The 16,680-nt window shown below is 43.7% G+C and overlaps 1 protein-coding gene across 4 annotated transcripts in view; it reads left to right on the forward strand.

Annotated features, from left to right (window-relative positions):
- The first annotated feature begins 1,195 nt into the window (after nt 1-1,195).
- The window catches only part of HTR7 (5-hydroxytryptamine receptor 7), a 70,480-nt gene continuing 54,995 nt past the window's right edge, over nt 1,196-16,680 (forward strand). For all 4 annotated transcript variants that reach the window (XM_037496763.2, XM_037496764.2, XM_037496766.2 and 1 more), the window contains exon 1: nt 1,196-1,784. In XM_037496763.2, the coding sequence (XP_037352660.1) occupies nt 1,240-1,784 (545 nt within the window). In that variant the 5' untranslated portion in view covers nt 1,196-1,239. The remainder of the gene's footprint in view (nt 1,785-16,680) is intronic.

Genomic DNA, 16,680 nt, shown 5'->3' on the forward strand with positions numbered 1-16,680 from the left:
AAAGAAACCACTGCTGGCCTCCAATAAAACCTTTAAATAAAATGGAGTGAAGTAAGTCTCACAAATAATACCAATCAGCCACTTTGACACGGTGTGAATACGAAGGGGATTTTCAGGATTCTCCCGCAGAACATTATAACCGGTCATTTCTCCGCTTCTGTCCAGATGCAACGAGAAAATGAACCCTCACTTCAATTTATTAGCCTTTGGAGTCTGAATACAAAAGGCAGCCAGGGTCTATTTTCTGAGCCTGGAGGCCTGTTTCCAGCGGCCTTGAGGGCGCGTGAGAAAGGATTTACAGAACCCCTCCCGCGCCCCCCTCCCGGAGCCCCAGCTCCTCCTGGGGTGCCTGGATCTGAAGACATTTCTCCCCCCTCCTAGTTCTTTCTCCCGCGCGCCCACCCCCACCCCATCGGCTGCATCTCCTCCATCCTCGCTTTCTCCCATAAGTGGTCAAAATAGGAAACGGAAGTATCTGTTTGTTGCGGTGTAGTGCTCGAAATTAATTAATGAAGGAAAAAAAAAAAATCCTCTCCAGGTTCTTCATTTTGCCGCGAGTCGCAGCGTCCGCCGGCTCCCGGGGCGCCCCACCAGGGCTCGGCGGCTACCGTGAGGAGGCCGGGGTGTCTCGGGGGGCCTGAGCTCCCCGCCGCGGAGACGCCTCGGGGCTACCGGGTCGGGGGTGCGGGGGCGCGAGGGGGGCCGCCCCCAGCCCGGCGGGGAGGCGCGGCGCGGCGCGGGCCCGGCCCGCCCGAGAGCCGTCCCGGGCGCCCGAGGGGCGCAGCGCGGGGACGCGGCTGCCGCAGGGGAGCGGCGGGGGGCGGCGGCGGGCGCGAGGGGCGGGGCGCTCTCCGCAACTTCTGCGCTGCCGCCGGGCGCTCCGGGTCGCGCCGCGCACTGCCGCGGGCTGCGGGCTGCGGGGCCGCCAGCTGAGCCGCGAGCCGGGCGCCGCTCGCGAGCCCGCGCGCCCCGGGCGGCGTCGGAGCCGGGGCCGGTGCCGGTGCCGGAGGCGCCTCCCGCAGGGCGTCCCCGCGCCCCCGCGCTCCCGCCCGGTCCGCAGCGCCGGGGAACCCGGGACGTGCGGGGCGGCGAGGCCGAGCCGGGGCGCCCCCCAGCGGCCGGCGCGCGCCCCATGGCTGGGCCGGGCGGAGCGGAACCGGCCAAGTGAAGCCCCCGGGCCGGCAGCCGCAGCGCGAGGCAGGGTCGCCGGCTCCATGGGCAGCGGCGCACCGAGGCACGATGATGGACGTTAACAGCAGCGGCCGCCCGGACTTCTACGGGCACCTCCGCTCTTTTCTCTTGCCGGAGGTGGGGCGCGCATTGCCCGACCTGAGCCCCGACGGCGCCGACCCGGTGGCGGGCTCCTGGACGCCTCACCTGCTGGGCGGGGCTCCCGAGGTGACCGCTAGCCCGCTCCCCACCTGGGACGCGTCCCCGGACAATGCCTCGGGCTGCGGGGAGCAGATCAACTACGGCAGAGTGGAGAAAGTTGTGATCGGCTCCATCCTGACGCTCATCACGCTGCTGACGATCGCTGGCAACTGCCTGGTGGTGATCTCCGTGTGCTTCGTCAAGAAGCTCCGCCAGCCCTCCAACTACCTGATCGTGTCCCTGGCGCTGGCCGACCTCTCCGTGGCCGTGGCGGTCATGCCCTTCGTCAGCGTCACCGACCTCATCGGCGGCAAGTGGATCTTTGGCCACTTTTTCTGCAACGTCTTCATCGCCATGGACGTCATGTGCTGCACAGCCTCGATCATGACCCTGTGCGTGATCAGCATCGACAGGTAAGGGTCCGGCCGCTCCTCCCTGGGTCTGGCAGGGCATGTGCTGGTAGCTCAGGGCTTGAGCGCTCGCCTTTCCTGGGAGGTTAAGCCAGACTTCCCCGTGGATAAAAAAAGGGCCTCTCTTAAATCATCAGCCCCACACATCAGCCCCTGACACCAGCCAGATAACTTCAGTTACAGCACAGCTCATATACACCTTAAAAAGAAGAGCTGGGAATGTTCTGGTTTCCTGGAGTGATGGTTTAAAGATCAAAGTAAGAGTGTTTGAAGCATTAGCAGTTCCACCAGGGGGTGGGACCCTTGGCTTGGTTTTACAGGATGAAGAACAGCCCTTGCTGTGAGCCCTAAAAAGTCATTTTACCTTAAGAAACCAATAAAATAAAAACCACTTGCTACCCCAGTTGTGGGAGCTACTACCCAGGCTAGTGAATGGACCTAGATGTCCCAGAATTGAGGCTCTCTATGTCTTAACATTGCATATTAAGATGATTGCAGATTCTGAATGGCATTCTTTTGGAAGTCTGGTTTCACTGTTTGGCGATGCTGTCTGTGTCCTGCAGACTTGCTGACTGGAACCTTAACTCCCCGTTTGAATGGTTGGTTCTAGCCTTTCATCATATCCCTTGGGGATTTTCGCTTAAGAACTCCCCCACTGGAGTAATTGAAGCAGAGGCTGACCATCTGTCAGGGATGTTGGAGAAAAAAATTCCTGGCTAAAGTGTCAGATTGGACTAAGGACCCCCCAGGGTTTCTTCAGACTCTAGGTTTACTGGATGATTTTGCAATGGAGCTGGTCGTTGGCTCTAGAAATACTATGCAGTTGACAACTTGAAGTATGGTCCCAAAGCTCTTTGGCCTTAGGACAACTAACTGCTTCTCTTGAAACTAAAATAGTGAATCTTGATATTCACACTCAGAATTCTGTTGGTGTTTTAAAACTGGCTGAGAACTGGTATCCTGTTGTGCTTAATGATACAAAGAAATGCCTGCTTATTTTCTTAGTGGACCTGCCTAACCTTTAAGTGTGTAGACCTTTCAGCACAGGAGAAATAATTGAGGTCTCCATGCTGAAAATGACAGTGCCTTAAAGGATGTTCTAGCATGAAACTGAGATTTTCCTTCTTTTCCTCCCTGTAAACACTGGTTTTGATGTTTGTTGGTACTTAACATGTTCTCCTATGTTACTACTTGATCAGGCTTTATAATTAATGAATAAAGAGAAGGGTAGGAAAGGGGATATTTTCAAGGAAAAATCACATGGTGACACTTGGTTGAAGATCCAGATTAGTTTTTAAAATACTGAATTCTGCCATTTTGTATATTATGGAAGGAGCTTCTGATAGCAAATAAGGAATTATTTTTAAGAGTAGAGCATGATCAGCATATTGGAGAATATCAGCTCCAAACTTGACAGCTGAAGTTCTGTAGTTAAGAGTGACAGAAACATATGCATTTACAATATGGCTGTGGCAACAGGAACTAAGAGAGTACACTTGATATACATAGTAAGTATATACATGAATTATAAGCACAGAAATCTGGCTGCTTAGCCAACCATAATAGTGCTTCTTGCATGAATGGACTTCTTTTCAATGGAACTGGGTGTAATAAAGCACATAATAATTTGTGCTGCAAGTAATGCATTTACAGTCTGTCTTTTCATTTCATAATTGGTGAGTGATAAACAGCACAGTGTGCTAACTTGTTTCCAAAGACAGCCAGTGTTTCTGTTCTTCTTCTGGGCATATTCAGGTTTGGCCTGGACCACCCTGAGAATCCTGCACATGAGCTAAAGATTTTCTTCTCTCTGGGCCTGTGTGACTTAGCAGCAGCAGGAATCTTTTGAATGTAAACATGAGGTTAATCCTTCTTGGCAAGAGTGTCTTATTTCTTTGTTAACCATATCCTTGTGAATGTCACCAATTGTGATAATACAGAGATAGAGCTACTATCTCTTCATTTCCCACGAAAATTTTTCCATTGGCGAATTCTGCTTAAAATTTATTTTATCTTCTAAAATAAATTTATCTTAGAAAAAACAAAAAATTGATAACACTGAAAGATACACATTGCTTTTATTCCAAGGACACACAGAACTAAGAATAAAAAAGGAAAATGCATTTGATTTCCAATTTGACTTATTTCTGAAGTTTTTTTTCAGTTCCATTGTAGAATCTGATCAATGATTAAAAATGTGCTAAGAAAATATGAAAAAAATTAATCTTCATTCATTTACTCATTTCCTCTACTTACTATAAATTCCACTCTGCTTTGTGCAGCTTAATCCAGTAACAATTTTCCTGCTTTTGTGAGACTTTGGATATCAGTTGGGCATCCAACCTGTCCAGAATGGAACCTTTGGTTTTTCTTTTTCTTTTTTTTTTAAAGATTTATTTATTTATGCATACAAGAACTGGGGTGCAGGCCAGAGGTGTGGGTGTGAGAGGATTCACCAGAGACAGAGTGGGGAACAGAACAGGTGGAACGACTGAAATACACTGCTGAGGGAAGCAGCGGGTGAGTCAGGAGAGGTCTGCTGCACCATGTGGCTAGCTCCCTGGCTGGGGATCGAACTCGTGCTGCAGTAGCTGTGGATAGCTTCAAATGTTGCATCTTAACCCCTTACACCACCAGGGAGGCCCTAACCTTTGATTTTTCTTAACCACTTTTCAACATATTGGGATGCTTTTCTAGTTCTCCCCAGGGCAATGTCATGCCATTCTTTTTCACAGTTTCAGCACTCCCAAGCCCACCCTTTTCATATAATGACTCAGGTTCATTGAAAAAGTAGCCATCACTAAGTGGGAACTCCTCTATCTTTCCACCACCAAATAATCTTTCCAGCATCTGTACCATTTTGATTGCCTTCCAAAGCAACAGGACATTGTGTCCCAGCAAAGACCAAACCACCTGCCCTTCTTATCCCATCCTCTTACTTTCTTGAGGTCTTTCCACTCCTTTTTGATCTCTCATCAATTCTTTGTCTTCACAGTTCAGCTGCTCAAAGGACTGGGTCTACAACCTGTCTACTTCCTTGCCCTGCGTATGGATGAGTTTGATACCAACCAGGTCTATTGCAGTATTCCAGCAGATCTTCCTAGTTTCATTTCTGTCCACCCCCCACCCATTGCTCAGAAAGAAACTAGAGTGATCAAATTGTTTTAAAAAGTTATTTTGAGATAACATTTACCTATAATGAACTGCACAGATACTAAAACAGCAATTTGATGAGTTTGAGCAGCTGTATATATTACCTATGTAACTAACATTCCAGGATATGGTTATGAATATGGAATATTTTTGTCATCACAGGAAGTTCTCTTGTTCATCTTTCAAAACAATCTTATAAAAATATAAATCAAATTGCCTTTTATATACAGTTTGAAAAATGGAAAATACTTCTATATGTTATTAAGGGAAGCTTGTCTAAGGAGTACAGAGGAATGGGGAGCACCATTCCTGAGATTGGTTATTTCTGCCAGGGTGGTGGAGGTATAATCAGGGAGTAATAAACGTATCAACTATATTAGTAATGTTTTGTCTTTTAATCTTGATGGTGGATATGGTTTTATTTTGTTTATATCACTTTCTGTATGTCTGAAATATACTTTTAGACTTATTTTTGAAGTACGTATAGATAAGTGTAGAGCTTGATAAATTTCCATGGCTGTTTGTGGACCATCCATGTAAAACCTGCCATGTAACAAGATCAGGAAATGGAACATCATCAACCTCTGGAGGATGCTGCTGCTTCCCGGTTCCTAATACTTGACTTTTACTATTATAAATTATTTTGCTTGGTTAGAATCTCATATAGATGGAATCATGTAATCTGGCTTTTTTTGCTCAAGATAGTGTCTGTATTATCCATCCATTTTTTAGCCTTTTTTCCCCACTGAGTAGTATTCCATTGTATAAATGTCATAATTAATTGGTTCACCTGTAGCTCAATATTTGAATTGTTTCTAATTTCAGGATATTATTAATAGTGCGTCTCTGTATTGAGCATACTAACATATATTTAATAATGCTTCTATGTATTTAATGGTGCTTCTATTTATTTGTGCACAAGTCATTCTATGGACATGTTTTGATTTCTTTTGGATGAATACGGTACTGGGTAGTAGTATAGTACTGGGTGCCTTATTGTGCTTTAGTTCTATTTACCTCCTTAAACCTTTTGTGTAATTGTTGTCATGCACTTTAATCCAGATAGTTAAAGAATATATTAGATATTATTTTGTTATTTTAAGTAATCACTATTCTTTTTTACTTACATGTTTACCTTTTCCACTGTTCTTTATTTTTTCAGTATTGCCATGCTTTCATCGAAAATCATTTTCTTATGACCAGTAAGACTTTTATTAGCCTTTTATTTTATTTTCAGTGAGGGTTTCCTGGTGACAAATTCTTACTTTTTACTGGTCTGAAAATATCTTAAATTTATCATCATTTTTGAATGATATTTTTTCTGAGTATGGAATTCTATACTTAGGCATTTTAAAACGTTATTCCATTGTCTTCAGGTATCTATTATTTCTATTGAAAAATCAGCCAATAGTTGACTATTACTCTAATTTAATAATCATCTCTTTTGCTGTGTCTAATCCATTGTTCAGCCTTATCTATTGAGTTCTTAATTCCACATTTGATCCTTTTATTTGCTTATAATTTTGACAAAATTCTCCACCTTTTTATCTAATTTTTGTAGTTAAAACTTAAAGTGTATTGTGGTTCTTTTTTTGCTACCCCCAATACCTGAGTCACTGGTGTGTGTGTGTGTGTGTGTGTGTGTGTGTGTGTGATTTTTTTTCCTCTGGGCTTTTGCTCTGTGTCTTGGTACTAGTAAATGTTGATTATATATTTAATATTTTATATGAAAAATTGTAGATGTTATCGATAATGTTATTTTCCTCCAGAGAAAATAGCCTCTAACCAGGCATATTGGGGACTGTAATCCACTTAGGGGTTGAGCTGACTGCAGGCTGTGTTTCAGTTTTGACAAAGCTCTGTCTGTACTGACTGATGCCTCTTTCTAGGGTGTAACTTTCTTGGATTCCAGCTCAGAGCATGAGATGCTCTCAAGGACTTCTCCTCTTGGCTAGTTCAAAACCCAACTTTTTTTCTCCTCACTACTATGAGGTTGTTAAAACGCCTACTGAAAACTTTTTGTGGCTTTCCTGTGGCATCTTAGCTTCCTGCCCCATAGGGCTTCAGAATTCAGCAAGTATCTTCTAGAAAATACCAGCTGAGTGTTGGTTTTTAATGCTTGTAGTATCTTACTTGGATCTTGCCCTCTCAAATCTCTAATCTTTGTCTTTTTATCCTTAAGATAGTGTCAAAAGCTCTTCTGGTATTTTTGCTTCTCTATAGTTACTGCTACTCTGCCTGGGTCCTTAGCTCCTTAATTCTCATCCAGTTTGGGCAATGGTCCTAAGGGAGGGAGTAGCTTCAGGTATGGCTCATCTCTCTGTGGTTCTCTCTTCTCCAGGAGTTTGTCCTCTCACTTACGGTCTCCTGGTTGTTGCAACAACTCCGTGATGCCGTCAAGTAAGGGTGTGTGTTTCTTTGTATGTATTTGTGCTCTGTCCAGCTGTTCTAATGGTTTCCAGCAGAAGCATTGGTCTGAAGTATCAAGCTACCCTATCATAGCTAGAAATGGGTGTGTGTCTGAAATATTTTAAATATATACAAATATAGACATAGAATAATATAAATATACTGCTGAAAACCCTTCATTTTCATTTTCCTTTGAACAAGATTCAAACTCTAGCACATCTGTAAGTTTTCTGCTGTATGCCTCCCTTACTCTCCTATGACATTTTGTACCATATTCTATCTGGTAGTTACATCTACCTTTTCCAGTTTCTCCATCATGACAAATTCTTTCTTGCATCAGGCCCATTCCTTGCAAACCACCAACGAAAAGATTTGTGAAACTAATATTTCACGTCTGAAATTCTGTTCCTTATCATGTGATTTTTTGATCTGAATTTGGAAAGTTTCAAAGTGTTTAACCTTCTAGAATGACAACATTTAAAATATCTGAAAAATATTGGCAAGAATGTAGAGCAAAGAGAGCTTTCATACTTGATTAGTAGGATTGTGAGTTGGTCAGCCACTTTGATAATGACTTGCCATTATCATATATTGAAACAACATATACTATGACCCTATCATTCATTTGACTGCTAGGTATGTATCAAGGAGATGCTTATCACCAAGACTGTTGTAAAAGAATATTTATAATAGCCAAGACTTGAAACCCACCCAAACTTGAAATAATATATATGTGTATCAGTAGAAGCATGAATAAATAAACTATGGTACATTTACACAATAGTGTGCATAAGAACTGTCTGGAGAGCTTATTAAAACCTAGATTGCTCTGCCCTACTGTAAGAGTTTCTGATTCAGTAAGTGGCCCCCAATATTTTGCATTTCAAACAATTCCTGGATGACTCTGATGCTCCTGGTTTTGGGACCTTAGAGCACTATAGCTGCACAGCAATAAAAATGAGCAAGCCATAATAAAAATGAATCTTTCAAAGCAATTTAAACAAATTCTTATTAAACAAAATTTGAAACATTAAAATTCAAGAATATAGTATGATGAACATAGTATACCCATCGCTTAGCTTCACCAGCAATCAGTTGTGGCCTGTTTATTAAATATGTGCTTTGCAACATCTTCCTTCCTCCTAATATTTTTTTCAAAGATTTATTTATTTATGCATACAGGAGCTGGAGTGTAGGCCAGAGATGTGGGTTGAGGGGGTGAGAGAATTCACCAGAGACAAAGTAGGGAACAGAACAGGTGAATTGACTGAAATACACTGCTGAGAGGAGCAGCTGGTGAGACGGGAGAGGTCTGCTGCGCCATGTGGGTTAGCTCTCTGGCCAGCTGGGGATCAAACTCGTACTGCAGTGGCTGGTGATAGCTTCATAGTGCTGAGACTTAATCCCTTGCGCCACCAGGGATGCCCCCTGCTAATATTTTAAGTAAAATTTCAGATGTCATATCATTTCACTCAAATACTTTGGAGTCACTAACACAATGGTGGACACGGAAGAAGCAGAATTCAAAAGAACACATACACAGTATTCATTTATACATTCCATTCCTTCAAGTATTTTGAACACTTAATGTTTAGGGACATACACAAGAGAAATATAATAGAGGAAAGGAAGTGAATACCATAGAATGAGGATAGTGATTACTCCTAGGTGTGTATGTGGGGGTGTGATCAGAGAGGCATACGCCGAAGTGGTGTAGTGGTCTGTTTCTCCACTGTAGTGACAGATACAGGAGTGTTCATTTTTTAGATTACTGTTAATGTGTCCTTATGTATTGCAGGCAGATTCCTGCATATGTATTATGTTTTACAATAAAAGGGACAAAGTGCTCGATGCCATCTGCTGAAGCATTTTCAGATTTACATCAAACGTGTGGTTCATCTGAGCAGATGCAGCTATTGTCTTGATGGGTCCAGCAGCCATTCGCTTTCAACTTCAGGTGTGAGCAGGGTCATCTTCGGGTCGCTCACGGTTACAGGAACTCATCTGGCTTTCTTGCCAGAGCTGTCATCCTCACTCTGACGGTGTCTGGCTGAAGCCTGGCCTCCTCGCCAGGTACTATGACTCACTGGCTTCCATGGTCTGAGTTCTGCTCTTGGCTTTGATTTTGCTGTGATCAGCAGTGCAGGCTGCAGGTTCTGACTTCTCTGGATTGCCTTCCTCTACAAAGGAAGTCTTCCTGGCTCTGCTCTAACAGGAATTTTCAGCTGGCAGAGTTGATAGGATCCTCTTCTAGCTTTGCTATGAGGAAGTGAAAGCGCTTACAAACTGCTTTGCTTTCTTATGTTGACTAATAGGATGTAAAACCTCAAGGTAGAAATGCTGGCAGCTAATAGTGTTTAGTGCTTATTGTTCACAGTCACTTTCCACACCCAGGAGTCACCTGTGATCCTTTATTTCCACCAATGTAGGAGGAACTGGAGGAGGGAAGTGATTTGTCCAAGGTCATACCACTGCGTGGGTGGATACACAATGGAATACTTCTCAGCTGTAAACAAAAAAGATGAACTCTTGTCATTTGTGACAACGTGGATGGAACTGGAGGGGATTGTGCCTGAGTGAACTAAGTCAGAAGGAGAAACAAATACTGGCTGGTTTCACTTCTATGTGGAATAGAGAAACAGAATACAGGGTCAGATAAAACCAAAGCAACAACAAACCCTAGGAAACTGACTGTGGAATTGAGGCTACAAGATGGGGGTGGGTAGAACACAATGAGGAGAGGACACATGGACTGTGGTGGAAGACTAGGGGTGCCTTGAGTGGCTGTGATGTGAGGATGTGCATCTCAGGAGATGTGATCCTTTACCTCTGAATCACATAATACTGTAAATCAATGTTACCAGACTACACACACACACACACACACACACACACACACACACAGCCTATTCAAATGCTGTGTATTAATGTATATGTATATTTAAGGAAATAAAAAAAAGTTTAGATATGGACAGATAAAGGAGGTAAATCCTGATTTAGGTCTTAAAAGGCATCTTGAATTAAACTGGTGCTAAAAAGGTAGGCGAGGATTCCAGAGAAGGGGAGCAGCAGATGCCAAGAGTGTAGAAATGCCAGAGTCCAAAAGACTTTGTCCTGGAGGCAGATGCTGCTGGTTTATCCCGCATTCTGCCCTTCCTCAGTTATGGGAGTAGTTTTACCTGGGAATATGGCTACCCAGAATAAAGACTACATTTCCTAGTCTCTGCAGCTAGGTGTAGCCATGTAGCTAACATTTGAGGTAAGAGATTTTAGTGGAAGTATTGTGTTCGATGTCTCAGATCTCTGGTGTTTCTGCTGTCTTCTTCTCCTGATGTGAGTATGGTGGCCAGAGTTCTGGCTATTGTCTTGAACAGGATGGACAACCAGAGCTACACTTAGGAAGGAGGAGCAGTGTCCTGGAAGGGTAGCCAAGGTCCTGGATGAGGGAGTCCATAGCATTGTTGGAGCCTAAATTCTTACAGATTAATGGACAGTTGCCACTAATTGTCTATTTCGTGCAACTGAGCTCAATCCCAACTGCTAAACCTGCTGTAGTTTTCTTCCTTCTTCCCTCACTCTTTCTTCCCATGGATGGTCTCAGACGTTTCCTAAAACATCACGGTGTCAGTATCCTTTGGAAACCATTCAGGATTAAGTTACCATTTTGAGGGGGCCTTTTGTGCTACATAAATTTCTAGAGACTTTACACATGTTATCTCACTTTATCTTTGTAGTGTCCTTGGAAGGGTGTTATGAAACATCTATCATTGAGTGTCTCAGCTGGCCAAAGTGAGCAAGACAGTAAATTTTTAATTATCCTGTAGATAAAGAAGCTGATGAAACACAAGTTGTATGTGGCAGGAACAACATCTGAATCAAAAGTCCATGTGTATTCCTCTACATCCCTGTAGCTATTGCCTGTTACCCAAGGAGATACTGTTATTATAACAATAAGCCCCTTTATAATTAGAATCTAGCCTTAATGTGACTGACTCCACTATTGGAGTCCTTCTTGAAGACTCCTCCTTTTCAACATTATGTTAGTACAAGACTAATGCTCTTATCTCTCTTATTTGGTCCTCTTCCCAGTCTCCCACCCCAATAAATAGTGTTAGTCTGCACCCATTTGCTTTGCATCTTGGAAACTTCCCACACAGCCCTACTCTCACCAGCTGATGATCACCAAGTCCTGCTACTTATTCCTCCACTTTTCCTCCTGGCACCAGCAACTCAACCTAAAGTCCCTATTATCTTTCATTTGGACCACTCAGAGTTTCCTACTATGATTCCTTATGTCTACTCCTATCTCTCCTTAATACTGAGTACTCCTAGATGCACATCAAAATCACCTGGGCAATTAAAACAATACCAATGTGTGGGCCCCACCTCTAGAAATTCTGATTTATCTGGTTTGGGTAGACCTGGACATCAATGTTTGAAAATATCCCCCTGGTGATTCCAATGTATACCCAGTGAGAGAATCCCTGAGTTTGGGTGATCATTTAAAATTGCAAATATGACTGTATCCATGGTTTCCAAACTTGTCTGCAAGTTAGAATCACCTAGGAACCTTCACAAAGTCAAATACCCACCCCCAGGCCATATGTAAGCCCAACTAATTAAAAAAGCCAAGCACTCATCTCCAGACCATATGCAAACCAAGCTAATTCAGAAAGTCTCTCATCCCCAAGCCATATGCAAACCCAACAAATTCACAGTCTCTGTGGGTAGGGCTCATGTATTCACATTTTGGAAGCTCCCTAGGTTAGTCCTGGATTCTGTTGTTCTCATGTATCAAACTCTTTAATGGGTTAATGAGTTCCTCTGCTCTTGGAATAAGATCTTAAATCTTTAATTGACCTAAAATATGTGTAACATGACCTCTGCCTATCTCCCTAGATCTGAGGTTGGCAAAAATTTTTCTGTAAAAGGTAGATAGTAATGATTTTTAGGCTTGTGTGGCCTCTGATCTCTGTTGCAGCTACTCAGCTCTGACACTGTAGCCTGGAAGAAGCTGTAGACAATATGTGTATGTATAGGTGAGACTGTGTTTTAATAAATTGTTATTTATGGATGCTGATATTTGAATTTCGTGTATTTTTAACATCACTAAACATCCTCAATTTTTGTTTTTCAACGATTTTAGAATATAAGAACCATTCTTAGCTGGGGAGCTGTACAAAAATAGACTGGGGTCAGATTTGACCTTGCTGGAGTTGGCACATTTCTGCCTTCAATTTGATTCAACCCAATACTGTGTTTATCTACCTATCTGTCTATCTGCCCACTGATCTGTCTGTCTATCTGTCATCTGTAGTTATATCGTTCATCCATCTCCTTCCCCTTGTCTTCTCTTCTCTCCCCTCCGCATATTCTGGCAACTCTGATGTTCAGAACCTTCACAAGTCTTTCCATTTCTTTCCCTCCCACTGCTTTAGCTCCTCTCCCCCACCCTCAGCACACTTTTTTGCTCTTTTTGGCTGGTTAATTTTTACCGCTCTTCAGGCAGTTCCTTGATTAGATGTTATTGTCTCATGGATGCATTCCTGGAATCCCCAGATCATCTTAAATAGTCTTATAGCTCCCTGCATTATTTCTAGCACTCCCCTCAATTTGTAATTAGTGGTTTGTGAAATTAACTATAATGAATTAATGATTTGTGTATCATTTGTATATTCTGCATGGCAAGACTGGGCCCTGTCCTGCATATTGCATCCATAGCATAGTACTTGGCAATGGGTGGTTGTTCAATTAATCTTTCTGAGTTGACTGAGGAAGAAAGAGAGGGACGGGGTGGGTGCCTCTGATTCCCAAGTGTCTGGCCTTGACTTCTTACTCTCCAACTTCCTATGAAACATTCCTCTTGGTGACAGCAGAGAAGTTTACTTGGGAAACCAAATTAGGGCCTGGAGATTAATGAAACAGAAGCACCATGGAAGCAATGGGAGAGTCCTCAAGGGGCTGTCCCTTCAGGGCACGGGAGGCTGGTGAGTCACTGTCAGCAACTTGGGCAGAAGCAGAACATTGACATTAACAAAGCCCAAGTGGTGCGAAGGCCTTGGCAGCTTAGAGCCAGAAATTGGCTCTTTATTATCATCATTGCCATGCCATGGAGTGGGTGAAAATGCTGGCAAAATTAAGTGACAGTCCCAGAGCCTCTTTCTTTCAGTGAATAAATCTCTGAAGGAGATTTTTTTTACCAAATCTCTGAAGGAAATCCATAGATGTCAGGCATGCAGACATTCCCAAGAAGAGCATAGTAACTGGCAATCATAAGACCATTTATTGAATGAGAACTATGTGCCAGATCCAGTGCAAAGGGGTTTATGTGATTCATATAATTTAATCCCCATGCCCATAGAGTGGGCTCTCTCATCCTCTCCACCCTGTGTGGTGAGGAAAGGGAGGCTGTTAGAGATTAATTACTTCTTGCCCAAGAGTACACAGGAAGAAAATATGATCAGTATTGACTGAGGAATGGTCTGAGTCCAGGTTTTTTGAGGCTGGCTTTGTGAATATCTAAGAACCATGTCAAGTAGTAAGTGTTTCCTCTGTCTTTCAGAGAGGATGATAATGATGATGATAATTGCTATCATAATATGAATATAAGTTCATAGTCTTTTCCTAAAACCCCTGGGGTCAGGTGTATTTTGGAATTCACAAGTTTTTGAATTTTAGGAGTGTAATTCAGGTATAGGGTATGTTGCATAGCACAGAGCATAGTAACTGGCAGTCATAAGGTGTCTGGGGCTGCATCCTCTGATCTAATGTGTGATTATTCACATTTCATACATGGAGAACTAAAGATTATAGCTAATCATATCAATAGTTCAAGTCATGTTTTACTGCCAGGTAAGGGTTTGCTGCCAGTGTGATAGGTAAAGCAATGTCCTTCGCCCACACTCATCCCCCCAAAGGCTACATTCTAGTTCTTGGAACTGGTGAATATGTTACCTTATATGGCAAAGGGGGGGTTATGGTAACAAGTGGAATTGTGGTAGCTAGTCATGTGATTTTATGATTGGGAGATTATCCAGGTGAGCCCAGTGTAATCACAGGGTTTGTAAATGTGAATGAGGGAGGCAAGAGAGACCAAGACAGATGTGACAATGACCCAAGTCACCCTTGCTGCCTTTAAAGATGGAGGGGGCCACGTGCTAAGGAATACAGCCACCTCTAAAGTCTGGAAAAGATACAGAATGACTTCTCCTTAGAGTCTCCAGAAAGGAGCATGGGCTACTTGCCCTTCATTTTAGCCTTGGGAGCTCTACTTTCAGTCTCTGACCTAAGAACTTGGGATGCCACATTTGGGTTGTTTTGAGCTACCACATTTGTGATCATTTGTTGCAGCAGCCTTAGCAAACTAAAACAACCAGTTTAAGAGAAAGGTCTGATTCCAGAGCTCCATGTCAGGTTTCTGAATGAGGAGCTGAGGACCTGTATCAGGTCTTTTCACACATTAGACACTGTATTAAGTATTTTACCAACATATATTTCACTTATTCCTCATAAAAGCCCTATGAGAAGCTACCATCATTATCCCCATTTTACAGATAAGAAAGGTTGAGGTTCAGGGCCTCCCCGGTGGCGCGGCAGTTGAGCGCTGGGTTGCGAAGCTGCCCACAGCCTCTGCAGCGCCGGTTCGATCCCCGGCTGCCCCCGGCCACCGGAGGAGGGTCCCACATGGCGCGCAGACCTCTCCTGCCACATCCACTGCTCCCCTCAGCAGTGTACTTCGGTCCTTCTGCCTGCTCTGCTCCCTGCTCTGGCTCTGGTGAATTCTCTCACCCTCCCGCGCTTCTGACTGTACCCAGTGCATGTATAAACAAACAAACAAATAAATAAAACATGCCTCTATTAAAAACAAAAAAGAAAGGTTGAGGTTCAGAGGGCTTTAATATTCCTAAGATCACAGAATAGTAAGTGACTATCTGACACTTGAAGCTATGGCTGTTTTTGTCTCACAGTTCCTGCTTTTTGTCTTAGCCTGGCTCTTAGCAATTGTTGTTGCCTGGATTTGAAACTTGGATGCTTGACCGATGCTGAAGCTCTGTGCTTGTGGGTTAGGGTTAAGGTGAGGCTACTTATGGAAGAGAGAGAGAGAGAAAGAGGGGTGGGGGGAGAGAGAGAGAGAGGAAAAGAGGGAAGAGAGGGAGGGAGAGAAAAGGAGGGAGGAAGAGGGAGTGGAGGAGAGAGGGAGAGGATGCATTCAGGAGAAGCTAAAGGAAATGGTGGAGGTGAGATTTAGTTAATAGCAAACCCTTTTCGTTTGCCTACTAGATATTTGAGCACTGTGGGGATACAGAGGTGACTAAAGCCACGACCCTGTCTTCATGATGTTAGCTCGCTGAGTATAAATTCAGATTATCTTATTCACCCATCAGAAAATTTGGAGCTTTAAAAAGTTAGGCTATACAGGGCCTCCCCTGGTGGTGCAGTGGGTTGAGCGCCACACTGTGAAGCTGTCCGCAGCCTCTGCAGTGCTGGTTCGATCCTGGCCAGCCGGTGAGAATCCCACATGGCGCGGCAGACCTCTCCTGTCTCGCCTGCTGCTCCCCTCAGCAGTGTATTTGGTGAGTCTGCCTGTTCTGTTCCCCGCTGTCTCTGGTGAATCCTCTCACCCTCCCGCTTATCTGGCCTGTACCCCAGTTCTTGTATAAATAAATAAATCTTAAAAAAAAAAAAGTTAGGCTAGACATATCACTTTGCACTCAATCCCTATGTGATATTACCTTTCTTAAAGAAGTTTGAGTCATTTAGTCTCTGGTTGCAAATGAGTTTGTGCATTTCATCAATAAAACTAGGTACTCTGTGGTCTGCGTTTGGACAGCCTTTTTATGCTGAAGAAAGATTTCCCATTAAGGACTGCGGCAAGATGATGGCCCCTAGTTCAGACCTAAGTGCTCATTCTTCTGATGTCACATGTGGAAGGAAAGGATGCCAAACTCTGGGGGGCTGAGAAGACATGGGCCTTTGGGGGAGTGCCATCTCCGGTGCATCTGTTTGGAGAGCTTTGTTACTGCCCATTTAGCTGGTTTGAGTCCTCACTTTTATCATGGCCTCTGTTCTGATTCAAATTCCTAAGCATTCAGTATTTCTGGGCAGTCTGGTATTAATTTCCACTCTTTCAAAGAGAGGCAGCTGGATAGCTTTCTTCCTTCCAAGGGGTTCTTTCACCTGGAACATCAAGCAGAACCGTTTACTTAAAGGGGGATATCAATATTTATAGCTAAACGTGGGGAGACTGCAGCAGTGTGCTCCAATCCGTCCATAATCCATCTGGCCCACTTGCCCGAATTTTATTTTGGGAAATGTATATTTTGTATGTTTGTTGTGA

Source organism: Talpa occidentalis, unplaced genomic scaffold, assembly GCF_014898055.3.
Source record: "Talpa occidentalis isolate TD23 unplaced genomic scaffold, MPIMG_talOcc4v2.1 talOcc4.8, whole genome shotgun sequence".
In the NCBI taxonomy this organism is placed as follows: Eukaryota; Metazoa; Chordata; class Mammalia; order Eulipotyphla; family Talpidae; genus Talpa; species Talpa occidentalis.